Raw genomic sequence first — 19,710 nt, 5'->3', positions numbered from 1 at the left:
AAGTCTTTTGAACAGTGTGGTATGTGTGAACACGCATAACAAAACTTACTGCTACCCTGCAAGTTACTTCACTTCTGAGCTTACCATACTTTTACTTTTTTTTGTTTGTTTTCCTCCCCAAAATACAATTACAAAGACATCCAGGATAGTACTGTGACATTTCACAGGTAAGTGCTGGTGTTTTTCTCAACCCACTGAAAGGTCACGTCTAGTGATAAAGGAAATCAGCACAGTGTAAGGCAATATTCTGGGATGAAATACATCAAAACAAACAGAAAAAAAGAAGAGGAGAAAAAGCAATCTGTTTTGCGACTTCTGGGAGAAAAAAAATTACATTTCTATGTGTGGCAGATTAGCGACTGGTTGATTTACACTTAAACACATCTCCATAACCCATTATAGTCCTAAAAATGCCTCGGTATCACATTAACACACAAACAAATATTTAATTTTGTTGAAGAATTCTCCTGGATACAACAAATGATACTGAACTTAACCTGTGACTTAAAATATAACCTCCCTACCCTGCTAGACAAGGTGGCACACGCTTTTCCAACACGACTCAACCTTTAGAGTTTCAAAAATTGACTCTTGCTCACTTCAGTGCCCTACATTTCTCACCTTTCAAATGGAATGTTTCGGATTTGATTGATTTCCAACTTGATCTATCTTTGCACCTGCACTCAACCACCTCCATCAACTTGGCAGAAATGCAACTAGAGAGCTATTGATTTTTGTACCCCTGAAATCACTTAGAAGAGGATACTCACTTTGCTCTCACTGTACCAAAATAATTTTATCTCTCCAAAATGGTTTCCTATATTCGCAATTTCACCAACCCATTTAATTCAAGGGAACATTACTGCGAGAGGAAATTGAACATGGGCTTGCTGCGGCCAATTCAATGAAACCGTAAGCTATAGAGGCTGCATTTACACTGTGTGAAGGTACTGTGCAACCCACTGAGATCAGTGACACATTTGAAGTATAGTTGGTATTACAGGTTTCACCGAGCATTCATAAAACAACTAAACACAGTTTTAAGTGAGAACACTCCACAATTGTGTAAAAACACTAGCTCGAACCAAATACATCAGCTAAGACTTAGAAGTGTATTTTTGAAGGAAAGCAGTCGAATAATCAACATATTTGCTCTTTAATAGCCACTTTTGCAGCGACTTAAAAGAAAAAAAAAAAAAGCCCTGCTCCTCCATGACACTCCATGAGTGTCATCCACAGCTCTGCTCTTTGTGTCAATGTCACCTTTCGTGTCACAGCTTCATGGAAAGCTGCCCGATGATGAGCTGCCAGGTATTAAGCATTTTTAATCTCACTTAATCTCCCCCGAGTTTCATCCAACCTTCCACTTTCAAGGAGTTAAAACTTTATGATTTGTGATTCACGTTTACGATTCCCCACTTTCCTTCCTTCTCTGTTCCCTCCTTGTCCCTAAGGTTACATCAAGTGTGCATTTTCCTATATTTTATTTATGTCTGTTGTGGCGTAGAAGTGCATGACCTTATCTAAAGCATTCTCATTTACTGAAATTTGCATCTCGTGCATCACGTCATCAACGTGGATTAGCAGTAATTTAGATTGAGAATAATCCCATCTTGAAGAAAAACGCAATAATCTGTTTTATCATTACTGGCTGTTTTCTGTGATGCACTGTGGCCAAATTTGTCACCCTAAGGCTTGAACGCAGAACTGTAGTCACAGTAGCCAAACACATAAACTGCACAGTCCAAACGGATTTAATTTTACAGAGCTACGTTTAGTCTACACTAGGCTGATCCTGTTATCCCCTGCACTAAAACAGAGCTGTATATTCAAGGCCATGTGCAAAACACATGAAACATAAACACACTCAGCCCGACTGGGAAAACATAGGGCCCTTTAACCAGCTGAAGAGGGTGGCCTATGAAGCCTGTAAATCAAATCATTTGTTCATTTTCAGTCCAAATGGGCTGTAATTAAGTAAATGGATTCTAAAAGAAATGAAACTGTTCAGCAAACACAGACCGGAGCAGAGAGCGTGGCCTATTTTCTGCACAGCAATGCTGATTCTTCCTTTACTCTGCATCCGTCTTTCTCTTTATTCTGCTTTCCTTACTTCCAACCCCTATAACGTACACCCAGGGAGAGGCCACACAAGCCTGCGTGGCACCAGTTGGAGATTAATGTATATTGCCCATAGGTCAACTGAGTCTCGGATGCAATTGAGAACGTGGATATGATGCTGGCAGGGAGGCACAGCTTGAAGCCGTTCTTTAGATGAGTGAAAAATGTCACAGAAAAGGTGACTTATTGCACACAAGTTATGACAGAAACATAGTGGAGATGGGTTTGCATGGTATCTGAATATAGGCTCCAAGTAATTCAAATTTCATTTTATTTTTACATTTGATGCTTGAGAAAATGGATAAAGGAACCGCGGGAAGCACAAATACATTTTCTTTCATATTTTTCAAATTAACTAAAGCATTTCCAATAAACAAACATAACCAAAATAGATTTCCATGTCTTGTTTGTGCCGCATAAAGTAGAGGGAAATTGGTCCAGTGTTCTTCTGCTCTGAAGTAAGGCAAGCTATTTGAATTCCTGCTGTGCATAATTATGATGGATGTGCATAGGTCTGGTTGGCGGTGGAGGCGGAGGCGGAGGCAGTGAATCTGTGCGTGTTTGAGGAGTAGTAGTTGTCCGTGTATCCTGGTAGCTGATGAGCTGTTACTCAGGGTAGACCGACAAGCGCAGAGAATGTGTGGGTAATCTCTGGAGCTGACAGGTGTGAGAGGTTCTGTGGTGTGTAGGAACATTTTAATAGATGATACAATGTAACAGGACTTGAGAAGGACTGACAGCCTTGATTTTCTTCCTCTGATAGCAAAGAATGCAGGTTTCCATTGTTTAAAAAGAGTTCATTTTATATTTCAAATAAGAAAATATGTAGTGTTACCCAGTATACATTTTTTTTTTAAGTGTATGCTTGTGAGAGGAACACATTGGTTTAACAGCCACCTGAGCAAACATAGCATTTCACGGTTACTGGGTTTGTTATGGACACACATTGGTAATCCTTGAGATTTTCTGACATCTTTGATGCTGATTCGTGCAGTGTTTATGAACTGCACATCCACAGATCTCTTCTTCAGGCACTACAAAAGGCTCATGCTGACAATACATATACATGCACACATAATTTTGATTTAATTCTGTGTTATTTTTAATTGATCGCAAGTCTAACCCAAAACCCAGGAACAAGCTGTTTTCAAAACCAAATCTGAACCATGTGCTGAGTCTAAACAGGTTTTGAATAATTGAGTAGTGGCAACTTTAAATTTATAAACTGTCCAGCGTAGAAAACAAACAGAATTATTAGCCTACCTCATAAAAAATGTTTCTCAAGTGCTGCTAAAAAGAGCAAGGAATTGTTAACACAGCTTTCCCAAAAACCCTAGCTTTGTTTTGGATGCTTACATTATTTTACTTGCACAGAAAAATAAATTTTTGTATAAAAAACGTTAACACAGCAAATTATTAGCACCCTTAATGCTGTGTTTTCTTTTTGCTGGACACTCTCTGAAGGTCTTCAGGCATGGATCTAGTTCTTCAGTTCACCCCACATATTTTCAATGAAAGTCTTCAATGGAAGCTTTGTGGAGGCATTACATTTGTGTTATAATGTAATGACAACACGATGAACCAGACTCAGTGTTGCTGCTGGCTGGTTTTTCTTTCAGTCTTCACATATCTTTTTTTCTTCATGGTTCCTGACAAGATTCCCAGTTTCCGATACACTGAAGCATCATCACATCTCTGCATAATACTCCCACCACCATGTTTCACAGTGGGGACTGTGTTCTTTGGGTTGTACGCCTCTCCCAGTCTTTCTCCAAACACAAGCAGCACCTGTGTGGCCAGCTTGTCCTTAGCATACTTCAGTCCGACTTGCAGGCGTCTCTTCTGCAGAAGTGGTGTTTTTCTTGGTCTGCACCCTTGCAGTCCATTCCTGTGCAGAATTCTAGTGATCGTCTTCTTTGAGACTACAATTCCCAGCTTCGCTAAGTGAATCACCAGAGTCTTGGCAAGTTGCTCTGGGTCTTTAGACACATCTCTAACTAATTTTCTTCACAGAAATGCTTGAAATGCTTCCTACCTCTGCCACACTTGTTCTGTTCTGTGTGGCTCTCTTTCTTGATGATACTTCTCCCTCCCATCATGACACTTGGAAATGCTGGGATAACTTTGTTACTTTGTTTGTTATCACAGTCCATTTCTTGCTTTGTGAGCATCAACAATTCTTCCTCAGTCTAAACAATTCAATCAGTCTAAACTGATTTCTTTTGTTTTGGGCATGATGCTTTCTCAAGTGACAGTTCAAACCTTTGCTGAAGCGTTTATATGGTGTGTAAATTGGACGGTAACCCTCAGTTTAACTTGATTACAAGCTTTGAGCATTATAAAGTTAAAGTGCATCCTTGCACAGCACTGGTTTGTGCTATGTCTCAATAAAAAGTCTGTTTTTTAGGGGGCTGATAATACTGATCCTGGTAAAAAAAATAATAATAATAATAAAAATAATCATTATAATTTTGTTATTGTATGAATAGAAATAATATATCCAAACTAGTATATTTGGAAATGCTATGTTGAATGCTATGTCCCTTGCTCTGTTAACAAATCATTTCACACGGGGCTAAAAATGTTGCCCTAATCTGTAAATAAGTAAAAAGTGCCAGAATTTGGGACATTGTCCCAAAATTGAAATAAATGGAAGCAATAAAGGAGCTTCACAAAGTAGCTGGAAACAAGAAATCTTATTTGTAGTTATTCACTATAAAGTCCAGTGTTCAAATGCCCAACTTTAGAGCAGATATAAACATGTTTACTGCCTTATATCAGGGAGACCTGATCCGTTTAAACTGCATCACAGCTTAAAGTTATGACTTATTAAGGGTGTGGCCACTTTGAGTGTCAGGCCGGTGCTGATGAAGGTGGCTGTAGCTGCCAGCTGTCTGTTACCTGTCACCTCAGCTAATTTGAGTCACTAACTTGGAACTCAGACACACAAGATTACTTGCTATGTGGTAATTGTATCCATCCAGGCCGTCCAAGAAGTCTATACTTTTTTTTATTTTAGTGAAATTCTATAAAATAGTTCTTATATGTAGACACTAATTAGCAGGTTCTGTAGTGAGAGTAGGGAGCAGGTGGAGTGAGCCTGGAGAGGTGGAGGTTTGCTCAGGAGAGAAGAGGAATGAGGTCAGTAGAAGCCAGACAGAATACAAGTGTGTGAATGAGAAGGGGGCAGGCATAACTGTGATACTGCAAGTAGTAAGGGTTATGAAAGTGGATGAGTTTAAATACCTGGGGTCAACCATCCAAATCAACAGACAGTGCACAAGAGAGGTGAAAAAGAGAGTGCAGGTAAGGTGGAGACTAGTGACAGGGTAGGGCAGCAGCAAGAGTGAAAGGGATTCTTTACATAGTAAAGATAGTGGAGGGATAATGCATGTATTGGGCAAAGGATGCTGAAGATGGAAGACTACAGAGAAGACTGATTGAATGTAGTGAGGGAGAGTAGGAGTAGTTGGTTTGACAGAGGAGAAAGCTGGAGATTAGTTAGATAGTGGCAGATAATCCACTGTGGCGACCCCTAAAGGGAGCAGTTGAAACAAGAAGAAGAGACACCAATTAGCAGGTATGTGTCATCTATGAATACATCTTGCTCACCAAGTTAGCCGATAACTTTGCAATCCACCCCCTCCTGCTAGATGATCCCTTCTGGCACCAAGTAAACATCATGGCGGCGGCCAAAATGCCAGACTCGAAGTTACTTCACCCACTTTTGTTAAGGAAATAATTGTAAAGCACAGTGAATAAAAATCCTATAAATTTATGCTGGCTTTCTAAAGTTCCAGTTTGACATCAATCAATGCATGCAATGCACCATTTTCTGTTCATGTGAAATGAGCACGTTGATATTTTTTGTAAGCCAGCTACATAAACAGTCGACTAGCCGCAGTGTGGTAACTGTGCTGTGTACACTGTACACAAAAACCATGCACTATAGAACTAGGACACACTGACAGCATCCATATTTTCTGCATTTTACACACAGCAGCACAGAAACCTGTCAAGTAAAACGAACATGTTCTCTCCCTCCTTCTCACTAGAGAAGACCAACATATGGCTCCACCATAATTCTTCTCACCACATTGTTATAAAGCACTATTTTTTTCAATTAAATGATACAGTCGCTTTATTAAAAAATAGATCATTAAATTTGCTCTTGTTAACTAAATCAATATCTTGCAATTAAAAAGTCAAATTAAAAGTGTTAGCGGATGCATTGACATCCTCTGTAATTTAACAGCTGTTACAGAAATGCAAACACTGTTTCATGTCCTGCTTTAAAAAAAATGTTCCCAAGTAAAAGTGTGTATTGTTAGTAAAATGTACTAATTGTACAAGAATCTGCATGTGTGGTGGATATACTACAATATGTATTATGTAGTTTTTCTCTACCAGTGCATACTGGTGCTATAATACTGCAAGTGAATAGTGGAGTGCACAAATGCAATATTTCCCTCTGTGTTGTAGGGAAATAGAAAAAAAGAACCTTACACTTTACTTACACATACACTGATTTCAACACCTAAAAAAAATTAGACAATATCAATAATAATGATCATCTCATTATGACATGTACCACCTGCCTAAAGATTGATGCACACTGACGCCCCCTCATCTCCCTCCCTGTGGCAACAATACTCTCCCAAGGCAGTTGCCTCCGCTGGCAGGACAATATGGCCCACTACACTGCAAAAAAATAAAAATAAATAAAAACAACTGCTCAGTAGCAGACACCCCAGGACAGCTGCATATTTCTTCTGGTAGCATCAGGAGAACCTGTGTTATATGAAACGATTACTTACAGAAAACAGACGACATGTAAGATTTAATAGGCTGTCTTTGTGAAAATGTGAAATTTTCCCAGACATTTGTCAGATAATTTACATCTTCTATTTGTGTGTGTGAGTGTCTGACAGAGAGAGAGAGAGAGAGAGAGAGAGAGAGAGAGACAAAGAATCTCCTGTATAGTCTACAGTAAGCACATATGACAGGAGTGACGGCTAAAAAGAACCATTCTCATGACACTTTCTGTCCCTTTATCATTTTTTTTTTATCTCTTTCAACTGACAAGAAACTCTTTAAGCCCTCTATGTACGGTCATGCAGAATCAAAAGTGTCTGGGCTCCTGTGTCGTGGAAGGGGGTGGGGCAGCTAGTGTGTATGTGTGAGGGATCTTTCTTGGCTGCTCTTGATGCAATTTATCATTTGTGGCACCGATGCACCAGTCAACAGTCTCCAGCTCCCCTGTAATATGGGGGATATTTGTGGCTGCTCCGAGGCAAACAATTTAATAAATCAGTTCATTGCAGTACACACAATGCCCCTGGGCTTTACAAGCAAACAACATGCCCCGGCATCTAAAGACGGATGAGAAAACAACGTTTAAACAGTCTCTCTTTAAGGAGAGCTAATTTCTACTCAGCGATGCAACATTCGTGTTCTCGGGACGGCGCTGAAGACAAACCAATAGCTGGAACGGCCGGACTTAACAGCAATTAAAAGAATAATCTCCAGCCGCGCTGGCTCGTTGGCAGTTCTTTTTTATATATCCAGGCGGTTTTAGATTAATTGTGCAGCTCTCTTCAACATAATAAACAGGAGATAAGCTGTAGATTAATTTAATGAGTAAATGTAATAAGAACAGGAGAATAGCAGGCAACGGCCTCATATCCTGAAATAAATAAATGCTTTACACTGGAATTCTGGCTACAAATAAAGCGTGTCTCTTATTCGTTCGAGTCTAATGACACATTTATGGATAATAGTACTGAGTAGCAGCTTCGGTTACTCTTTGTACTCCAAAAACAATATTGTAAATGTGTTGCATTTAATTTGCTCTATACATCTGCAACTTCTCTCTTCCAAAAGCTTTTATTCTGAACTGTGTTACAGAGCCAGTTAGATAATGTCGGCACGTGGCAATAAAGCCACATTAAAGTAGAAGGAAGTTCATATTCAATTGTTAAAAATTCATCATTCATTTCTAAATGAGTTGGAAAATGTGTTGTTAGCTTGTTGAATACACAAAGACATGGTTCTGGTTTCAAAGGGACAAAAGCTTAAATACAGAACAGCTTAAAACAATGCTGATCGCAGACACTTTCTGATGGATTTCCCTCCTGTCAGGTGGAAGAGATAAGTCATGAGTGAAATCCTGCCTGGTTACAAAGGCCTTCCAGTGCCAAATCTCATATGACCTAAAATTGTCAATACAGCTTTTACAGCAACAGATATTCCCTTTTACTTCTTCTTCTTCCCTCCCTAATTGTGATTAAATGCACAAATTTTCGATTGAACGTGATCAGAAGAGAACCTTCCATAACCGTTCTTGAAGTTCCTGATTAGATCTGCCATGATAGATTCCCAGTCATGTGGAAAAATGGGAGGAAAACACCGGATTTTCCACAAGTCATGAATTGCCTTCTGCCAGTGAGATGTAAATCAGTGTAGCAAGCTAAAATTGATGGAGCTTCCTCTGGTTTTATTCCCGGCTCCTCGAGATCACCCTGAATGCCCCAGCCCCTATGTATAGTCACTTAAAGATGGATTACAGGCAAAAAGGAGAGGTGTGAAACAAAGAAATTGTACATCAAAGCTATCAATCACACAGGTCCTGTGCCGCTTTCTTTCTTTTTTTTGGCTCCCAGTTTGTTACATAAACTGTAATTATGGATGCAGCTGAATACGATGCCTGTATCTGTTTTGATCCCCATTGACAGTGCTTATGTTGAGTTAATTGAGCTCATATCCCAGGATACATGATGAGAGGCTGTAACATTAGCCATTTCCTGCATGCAGCTCATTGGGATGCAAGGCTAGTGCTGGCAGAGTAAACTGCGCCTTGGCAGAGATGCTGAGCAGTGGTGGTGGTGCTGCTGCTGGTGCTGCAGGGACATGACAGCTACAGTCTTCCCAGCCATAAATCCCACCGTCCCCCACAGGGCACCCAGCTACACCTGTGTATTAAGTTGAAAGACAGGCTGAATTCAATCTGGCCCTTTTTGTGCCATGTCAGCGGGGCGAACTTGGTCAGGTGTAAGACTTTTGCACTGTTTCATCAACAGGTCATTATTTATTCTGGGTGTTTTTCAGATGCTCGGGAGATGGGGTGGGGTGGGGGGTCTGGGAGTCAGCCAGTCTCCACAGAGTGTGAACCCAATTATGCCACTTCCTTCTCTTGTCTCACTCAAAAATCAAAGCTGTTTGCTCAAAGCCACATCCTAAGCCCTTTCTAACTATGTCCGTCATGGAAGTAATCAGACCATATCCTGAAAGCGGTAAAAACTCTATTTTTTTTTCCTAAATAAAGAAGACGTCACTGATAGTCTTATGGAGTGTACTTAATTGCTCAGGTTACCTGATTATGTCAACCAGTTGCTGCTGTGCGCGAGGACAGGAGGTAAACAGCTTCATTCAGCGGCTTGCTCCTCTCATTCTGCTCCTGAGCTCAGTGTGATATGACTTTGATTGTCTACTTGCAATTTACCCAGCAACTGCCAGCTCTCTGTCTTCGCCACATCTCATACAGACCTTTTCTTAGATCTCAGTGGATTGCCTAGCAACCTTTTTCCTCTGTACAAATACCAATCTGTGCACCAAGCAGAGCATGGTGACCAGTGTAATTATTATGCAAGGGAGACTAATCAGAAATGCAACATATTAAGACACAATATGGTCACAAAGATGCACCATTAAAGCTCTAAATAATTAATACAAAATGCTCCATAATGGTTTCTTTCCATTTACTGTAGCTAAACGAATGCCTCCAGTTTCCATCCAGTACTCTTGGGAATTCCTTCCACTAAACTGACGTCTTCCTTCATGAACGTTTTGTTCCCTTACACGAACTGTTCAGTCAGGTTCACTCTGCTCCCTGCAAAGATTAGTTTGGTAGCCTGCTGGTCTCTCTGTGCCTGACTGCGTGACACGGCAGTTGGACTGGGAGCTGAGACGCGCCACCGACAAGGAGTGAATGGGAGTTGGTGAATGAGAGAGTGAAGGAGACAGTGAGCCTGGTTGTGGCAGATTGAGCGGTCCATACTCTGGTTACAAACCACCATTTCACTAACAGGAATATTATACGTTGACAGAATCATTTCATTTTCTGGTGACACAATCTGCCACACTTAAAGATATTGTAGCCATTTGCAAAAATGTAGATTGAGAACAAAGAAGCTGCCTCACAGAAGTAGTTCAAGGTTAAGATTACAAGCAAAACTAACTTGGTTTATGTTTGATTTGTACGGTCAAGTTGAATTTTCAAGTACTTCTACAAGCCACTTCATCAGTCCTTCCAGTAGGTAAAAGGCAGCAGCATGCGATGACATTAACCTGCTAAGGCAGGCTGTGTTCCCATATTATTTAGTACTTCTCTAGCAAAATGAGGCAGGCTTGTAGCACGCTGCCAATTCTTTAAAAGCCCTGATAAGCAAAAGGGGTAAGTGCAAGTTTAGGAATAAGAGTATAACTTTGTCCATGTAGTCACTTGCCTGCATTGAACCGGTAATTTTGAGCGAGTGTAGATTTCACTAGTATGCAGAATGTAGAGAAAAAGCTGGCCTAATTGTCTTTCATCTGAACTACAGCTAAATGTGAAACTAGATTACACACATTTATGAACTTGATGGAGATTTCTCACATTCACATACTGCCAGTATAATCCTAAGGAGAGCATGTGTCTGGTAAAGTGAGTGGCAGTCAGCCTTTAATACAAAGCACGCAGCACAATACCAGCTTAACTATGGCTCTATTTACCATAATTGATTCGTATTTTCACTGCTGAATGTGGCATTGAGGGAGACCTGAAACTAGTCTGAAACTATTTAAATAGGAGCAATTGACTATGTATTATCCCGGCTTTCAGTGACTAGAACAGCTGTGGCTACAGCTTGAGATTTTTAAATTAAATTTCATTGTTTACTGACATTTTTTAAGGAAGTCGTGCATTTCAATCACCAGTGTCACCAAATGCGCTTCCACTCAGGCGTCCTCCTGCATTAACCCCGTCTTTAGTGCATCAGTGTGTCTTTTTCCCACTTGGGCTTCGGCTGAAGCCCTGTTCTGTGCAGGAAATCTGTTGAATCAAGGAAAAGCCTATGTTGCATATTGGATTTAGATATTAAAGCCTCGACCAATAATGCCGACATCCTCATGTGAATTGCGTAGCATTATTTCGAGTGATGAAAATGCATTTTTTATTAGGATTTGGTCTCTTCTCTCTGCATAACGAGGCCAGAGTGGGTAAGAGACAATGCAGAAAAGATTTGAGTGGGTGGAGGATTTAGGCTGGGGAGAACAGGAGGAAGGAGTTGTAGTTTCATCAAAAGTAGCAGAGGGTTGAAAGACACTGTGAAAAATTACTGCTGCTCACACAATATCTGTTTTATTATCATAGCCAATAGTTGTGCACATTACAAGCATACTAGATGGATTGGGTCACATCTCTTAATCTTTAAATTCAGGAATTTTCTGGACCATTCTACAGATGTATAAAATCAAGTATGTATCCCCACGGTCTGTCTTTACAAACATCCATCCATCCATCCATCTTCATCCGCTTTATCCGAGGCGCGGGGGCAGCAGCCTAAGCAAAGCCTGAGCTGTGGGTAGTGACCGAAAGAACGAGATTGCGGATACAAGCGGCAGAAATGAGCTTCCTCCGAAGGGTGGCTGGCTTCTCCCTTAGAGATAGGGTGAGAAGTTCGGTTATCCGGGAGGGGCTCAGAGTAGAGCCGCTGCTGCTCCACATCGAAAGGAGCCAGCTGAGGTGGTTTGGGCATCTGACAAGGATGCCCCCTGGGCGCCTCCTGGGTGAGGTGTTCCAGGCATGTCCCACCGGGAGGAGGCCCCAGGGCAGACCCAGGACACGCTGGAGAGGTTATATCTCTCGGCTGGCCTGAGAACGCCTTGGTGTTCCCCATAAGCTGGAGGAGGTGGCTGGGGAGAGGGAGGTCTGGGCCTCTTTGCTTAGGCTCTTTACAAACATTTTTGGAAAAATAACTCATTCTAAAGAGTTCACTGAATTTGACTGTGCTGCTTTCATAGGATGCTGCCATTGCAACAAGTAATTGGACTGTGCAAAGTGGAAGCATTTAGGAACCCAGCAAATCAGCCACTGAAGTATGGAGCCCTGTTATATCTCCAACGCTCTACTGTTTGAAACCTCCTCTGACATTAACATTGTACACCGGAAGCTTCATGGCATGGGTTTAGATGCATGTACAGGTACCTACATTGTGTAGGTAGCCCAATACCTTTGTCCATATAGTGTAGGTTTATTAGAAGTTCTGTTAAGTGTGGTTCGTACCATGGTCACTCACCAAGAAAATATCATATGTTATGTGCATATAAATTAAAATATGTTAATTTCCACATCTAATTTTGGTATAGTTTTCCTATTTATACATAATAATAGTATTTGTACATTACATTTAGCTAACAGAAGTGCTGGATCAGGAGTTTTACCATTTCGATACATACATACATCACTTTCATATTCCCACAAGCTGCCTCTGTCTTAATCTTTCTCTCACTTTTGCATTTTGCATTCTGGGCAGCTTTAGCTGCATTATATTGTGGTTTTCCTCTGCTGTCCTTGCATTGATCCTCCACACTTAGGCCACCAGCCTATCACTAAATTCTATTTTGTCTGTTTTTTCCTATTCATTCAAAGACAATTCATATTTAAAATGACATCTGCAGTGTTCTCACTCATAAGCTATTTATCCCATCTTCTGGCTCTTGTTGTTTATACGCATAACCTGATACCTCCAAGCTCTTTAGCTGAGGCTCAGCTGTTGCTGTTTTCAACTCCCGTTTAACACTGGTGCATTCACTGAGAACAACAAACAAATACTTAGGTCGCAGGTGTCCAATTGAACTGTCCAGATGCTAAAAGCTAATAAAAACTTTGCATCCAATTTGAATCCAGAGTCATGACTTAGCAAGACTTAAACTAAAACAAATATGCTGTACTAGTTTAACACCTTATATTTGTGCAATGGATAAAATGAGTTCAGGAGTTGCTAAGGTAAAAGGCAGCTACTGTACCTTTACAAGGCATAATTATGTCCAACTCAAAGATTTTTAATTAGTATTTAGGCAACTTAAACAAACAATGTGACAAACAATGCTGCTAGTTCTTGGAAGCATTAGTGGCTATGCCTTTTGACCATAAAATGTATCAGGAACGTAGTCAATTGCCTTGTGATTTGGCATTTTGTTAAAAAAAAAAAAATACCAGTGTCATATTGGGCTTCTGAAATGGTAAAGGTAACCTCAAACTGTGAGCGTAGAAGCAATGTAACTCCCCGGGGAAATCAAGAGCTTTCACAGCTGCATTGCCCGCCAGCAGTTGCAACATAATTCTTAAATGACGGGGCAACGTGCAAGCGGCTGAAGACAGACAGAAACTTCAGTTTGACCCCAAATCCTTCAACACTTCAAACATATCCTAAACTGGTGGGTGAGACGAAGCCCTTTTGGAGGAAAAATACACCTGGAGAACAGCCACAAACAAAAGCATGTATACCTTTTGACTGTGCAACTTTGAGATGATCTGTGCATCTGTTACAGTTTGAAAAGGTAAATTTTTCTCTAATCTGTTGTGTTGCAGCAACCACTTGGAATCCACAAGAAGAATTTAGGTTAGAATATGCCAAAAGCAAAAACATCTGGCCCAATTTTATTTGATTTCAGAACATCTGAGTAAATAAGTCAACAGAGCTATTTGGGGGCGATTTTAAAAACCAGTATAAAAATAGATTGAATGAAGAAGCTATCGTAACTTTTCACACTCTCTCTGCCCTTTACTTTAGTGTGTTTTTATGAGAATTGTAAATGTGGAAGTCTCCCTCTACGCCATCCTGAACCCCCCGGAAATATGATCGAATGGAATGGAACGGGATGAGGGATGAAGGGATTTTAAGCCCATATACTATAAAGTGTTGCATTGTCTACCTCAGTCTGACAGCTCAGAAGGGGTGAGAAGATAGCTTGTGCCTGCTTTTCAAGAAAGTGCCAACAGATTGTCAGAAGGACGCACGTGTTGTCCAAACCGATAAAAGTAAGTAACAAAAACAAAAATGTTATGATTGCCTTGGCACTTTTCATTTCCGAGAAATTAAGCCAGTCAGCATCTGCAAGGAGCGCGTGGTTGTTGTTCCTGTACAGTGAAAGCATTGGCATTGTCCTTTTAAAAAAGAATGATTTTGTCTAGTGGCCTTCTGGCTTCGGTGTGCATGCACAAAATTGGGAACAGTTGAGTGTTTCTGTTTTCAGCCTATTTCAGTCAATACTTTATTATAAGTTTTATCATTTCAAGGTTTCAGATGACAACATTTCTATATTAGAAAAAGATTTTTGTTTTGGTTCTTTTTCCACATGCCTTAATCTTCTTGTGACCTGTAAAAATCATCTATCAACCCTCCTAGTTCTACACACTCCAAACTTTAAAATATTGTGTATTGCTCTTTTCCCTTTCTGTGAGTCACACAGTTGATTTAAGATGTGATGTGTGTGATAATTATCTTTCTAGTTTGCGGGTAAAGTCGTAGAGACAGAGCTGCTCCAGAGGTGTTTGTCAGTGGTGGTTGAAGTATGATGAGTCATCAGCCTGTTAGTGTAAATCCATGCAAACGCTTAGGTCTGATGCTATTGTGTTGCATCTGCTGCTCCTCACTGTCCTGATTCTCTCAACGCTCTTCTGAACACTTGAAGCGAGTGCAGTATATGCAGTCTATCAGCGTCATTAAACTGTTCCGTGTGCACGGCTACAGAGCAATAAATCCTCAAGCAGCATGAATCTGTCGTGTGTCAGAGCGTGTTGTCATAAGAAGATATATCGTCTGCACTGCCTGTTTTATTTTTCTTTCTTTCTTTCTGTCTTTAAACAGAGGAACACCAGGCGGAGCATGAGCAAAATGTCTGTTATTGAGGAACTGTTGAAAATCGGACATACACATGTGCCGCTGTACACAATCAATGCGTCATTCATTTGTTCTTCATTATGCCAGATGACTTGTTTTATACAGTCAGCGTTAAAATATTCAGAGTACAGCTAATGCATGACTGGAGATGGATACAGTATTGATAATGACAGAATATTGTACATCCCTGGACATTTCTATTCAAACACATAGAAAACAAAATGTATAATAAATATAATTTTCTCAGTACAATTTAATCTGTGATGTCACATGTTCAAAAACATTTTTTTTAAAATCAATATTGCAAAAAGCCTCTCAACAATTGACCGTTTGCTAAGCCCTATCCCCATCCATTACTGTTGCATTAGAGTTTAGGGGCTAATCTACTGTTAAATCATCGCTGTTATTTTTTAATTTCACATGGATGCACACAAGACGCCCCTGCAAGCAATGGCTTGGCCAGCTAAAATAAACAGATCTTCATAGCTGCTGCTAGCTAACTACTTTAGTAAAAATGTAATAGCTATATATTATTTTGATGAGTTTCTTAAAAGATAATTTAGATGCAGTTCAAACATAGTCAACATTAAACTTTAAACTTAAGAATTTTTCTTTAACTCAAATAAAGGAAACCAAAATTTACATATACACTATGTGGACAAATGCACAGAGCTACGTTGTACACATGAACATGAACAGCCATATCACGAAGCTCCTGGTACACAGCTTTTATGCTGATGTTAATGTCAGAGGAGGGTTGTAACTCTGGAGTTAGCATAGTGTTGGAGACCTTTACACAGTATGCAGCTCAGAACTTGGCAACCCCACTTTGTAACTCTGCAATAATACCACTTGTGAAATCTGTAGGAGGGAAAGAATTTCACACAAGTGACTTTTTGGTGGCTCCAGCGAAACTTGAAGCACTATGGAACAACTTTATTAGCTGACCAACGTGTTTCAGCTTGTGGTCTTTGTCAGGGTCATTACAAAATACAGTTTGTGTTTAAATAAAGAAAGAAATCCAAGTGAACCAATCACACATAAACAAGCTGACCAACCAGCATTTAAGGGGGTGGTACTGGCTGACTCTGGACTGAAAATCACCCCACATATCCAAAAGTAGTTCATTGTCAAAGGTCCACAGAAAAAGTTACACATAGCAATCACAAGTACTTAAATAAAAAAATAAAAAATAATTATTAATTCCATAACAAAAAGTTGAACTAGATCTCTCTTTTTCCTGATAAAGTTAATTTTATCACCTCTTTGACTGGGCTTCATGGCGTCAATGCCAATAAAAAATAAAGCTCACCATGAAGCATTCTGGATATTTTGTTTAAAGAGTTTATTTCCTACAGGTATGAATACAGGTCTATTAATGAGTTTCTGTGAGTTACACTATTTTGCTTTTAGGATTAAGGTTAGGTTTAGGGCTGGAATACACGGCTGGAAGCTTAATTCTATGGGATTTCATCCGCAATCCGCCGTGTATCATAGGGACGTGACAAATCGTCAGTATGTTATGTGTCGGTAATAAGAATGCCTTGGCTAGTACCACCCCCTTAAATGCTGATTGGTCAGCTTGTTTATGTGTGATTGGTTAACTTGGATTTCTTTATTTATTTAAACACAAACTGTTTGGTATTTTGTAATGACCCTGATGAAGGCCACAAGCCAAAACGCGTTGGTCAGCTAATAAAGTTGTTCCATAGTGCTTCAAGTGTCGCTGGAGTCTTCACGCCACCAAGGACCTTTGTCCTTCTCAATGCACCTTGGAAGCAGGTGAAGTTGTGCCAGAAATATTTGGACACATTTTTGCAATGGCAGCATCCAATTACAGCTCTATGCTTGAGATCAGTGAGGATTTCAAAAAAAATCTATTGTTTCACAAATGATTTACACCTAGCTATGATTTGCATAGCTAGGCGCTTGATTTTATACACCTGTATAAAATTCTGGAAACACCTGAATTAATAAATTTAAGCATGTCTCCCCAAAACCTTTGTCCATATACTGTTATAATATTATATTAAGCGCCCCCTCCTGTGTTTATTTAAATCTTTAGTCTTACTTCTTTTGCCTGTTGTCATAGCTAGCTAGGTGTGTATATTTACGTAGATTTAATTAAATCAATCAGACGTGTAGCAGGACTGAGCTCCTAATATTACTCTACAATATGCTGAATCAGTATTCAGGACCAACTTCTGGGGACTTGTGTAGTGAGCTTGCCTAGTTGTGGGACCCTAACCCCAAACAGTTTAGTTAACTAATTTTCATTGGCCTCAAAGGTAAAACTGTGTTACTATTACAACTGTATCATAACTGTTTATTGCCGTAAGCTGGGCATGCTATCATTCACATCATATACTTAATAATCTCCTTAAATGGTGAGTGTTGATTTTGCAGGTTAGCAGTTCAACATATGCAGAAAACCAAAGCTCAGCAGGTCTGCTGCACATAGTTATTGTAGATAAACTATTATTTGACGATTGCTGTTTACTGGACAGGTTTAGCTAACGGTCAATTCCCAGCAGAAAAACAAATGTATACTTTTATATCACAATAACCTTTTACCAATTTCATCGTAAACTGTGTCTATGTTAAGAACATAGAACTGCTGCGTTGAACAATATTCAGGATATTAATTGGGTGATCTGTACACGTTTTCCTTCCCTGAAAGTAATATAGCCTAGAAGTGTATGAGTTCAGCGAGCTTACTGTATCACATCAGATACCACACAGTCACAGAAGAAGAAAAGCAAGAGAAGTTACCATCAGGGTCTTGATCAATAAGGCAAAAACCAAACACACATCATTATCAGACAGTCCTGCCTGTGCTGTGCACTGTGCTCTGCAGTTGAAACCACCTACACAGCTGGCAAAGTACAGCAGACAGTTGTTTGGGTTGATACCGCTGAACTTGATGAATGACACTGTTTCCGGTCATTTAGCACAGTTTATTTGCCATATATTATATTGTAGCATTTTGTAAAAAGCACATGTGTAGATATGCAAGTGTACAATCAGATAATTGGCTGAATAACACATTATAAAAACCAAAAACCATTAGCCACATAAGTGATTTAAATGAAGGATGAAAAGTAAACATCTGAACGTCCCAGTGCACCGAGCTCTGTACTTGGTGTTTATTTTTCCTCTGTTTATTTCTCAAATGAATAAGAATGTGATCAACATCACAAATCATTAAGCAACTCAAAAGTCACAATGTAAACTATACTGACTGCCAGCAAGATGTGTGGGCTGTACATTTTATAAAACAATTACTGTCTGCTATTTTCGGACTTGTTTCTCTTGTCTTGGGTAATTTCATTGGAGAGGCTCATTTCTCGAAATGAAAAAAGCTACAGGGACTTGAGTTTGAGAGAGACCTCTGGCTGACAGCATGATCAGAAAAAAGAAAAAAACAAAACAAAACAGTAGAAACCCTTTCAGCTTGGCCGAGCTTTCATTTGTTCAGCTACTCAGTTGCTTATCATGCTGTTTCCCCCTGCTCTGTTTACAACATTTTGCATTTTGATTACTTTACCTGCACAGCAGAGGGGTGTCCACGTTATGAGAAGTCAAGGAAATATGTTTAATAAGATTAACAAATCATGAAATTATTATCTTTAATACTCCTCAAGAGGCAAAGCAGAATGCAGAAAGTCATGCTGAATTTCAGCCTCCTTTGCTAATTGAGGACATTGAGGGTCAGGTAGGTCAGAAGCTCACTAATCAAAACTGCTGCTCCCCTTTATTTCCACTGAGAAATATTTTCATTTTCATTACCCTGGTTCCAGGATGCTCTGCAGTAAATTAATTGTCTCCTTTGCTTCTTTACCAGTCCCAGCTTCCTCCCACACAGCCTTTCATTTCGTATGAGCAGTTCTGTGATTATGTGCAGCTGACGTACAGTAGTTTGGAGACAGAGCCTCGTGGTGTGCACAGCTCAGTGGTGGTGGGAGTGGGTCTGGGGGCAAGGCAGCACAGGCTTTGAGGGGAGGGCAGCCATTAGTCTGGGTTGGTACAATGCTGGCCCTGGACCTCCCTGCGCCTGAGTGGAGGGCTCCATGCCCACATTGAGGTGCAGCGACAGGTGGGTATGGCAGTAATCCAGAACCGACTGCTCACACCTGTACAATGTCAGAGCACTCAGCTGCCGTGGTACCTAGACAGAAACAGAAAGTAGAGGGAAAGAAGAAGCACACGTAAGGGTAAGGCTTTTAAAACAGCAAGAAAAAAAATCCTTAGAATATTTGGAATTGGCTTAATTTACTTCATGGTGCCATGGCACAGCTCTGTCATTAATGCAGCCTTGGCCGGTAATACAGCATGCGCCCCAAGACCTGAAATCTGTGGCGCTCAAACACCCACTTTCAGGAGTGATTTATATGCAAGATGAAAGCCTTAAGCAAGAGTGCACACATATTTTCTGCCCTCTTTTAAATGGAGTCAAGGCTCCATTTAGAAGAGAGTGCTTATTACATTACAAGCACTTTGCTGATTCAAAGACCCCTCTTCGTTTTACGTGCTACCACGGTCTGAATTCTGTCAATTAAACGAGATAAAACTGCATCACAGCCTGTGCAATATTGATATTAATATCCTAATGTATATTCAGATATATATATATATATATATATATATA

General features: G+C 40.1%; 1 protein-coding gene across 3 annotated transcripts in view; it reads right to left on the bottom strand.

Annotated features, from left to right (window-relative positions):
- Window positions 1-486: 486 nt before the first annotated feature.
- Window positions 487-19,710, bottom strand: part of LOC146507167 (leucine-rich repeat transmembrane neuronal protein 4-like) — a 70,727-nt gene continuing 51,503 nt past the window's right edge. Inside the window, exon 3 of one of the 3 annotated variants that reach the window (XM_085180172.1) lies at window positions 487-19,230. In XM_085180172.1, coding sequence (XP_085036298.1) covers window positions 19,012-19,230 — 219 coding nt within the window. In that variant the 3' untranslated portion in view covers window positions 487-19,011. The remainder of the gene's footprint in view (window positions 19,231-19,710) is intronic. The other 2 variants (XM_085180173.1, XR_014877195.1) reach the window with 2 other exon arrangements.

The sequence above is a fragment of the Neolamprologus multifasciatus genome, chromosome 12 (assembly GCF_963576455.1).
Source record: "Neolamprologus multifasciatus chromosome 12, fNeoMul1.2, whole genome shotgun sequence".
Lineage (NCBI taxonomy): Eukaryota > Metazoa > Chordata > Actinopteri > Cichliformes > Cichlidae > Neolamprologus > Neolamprologus multifasciatus.
This window is presented reverse-complemented; position numbering and strand designations above follow the sequence as displayed.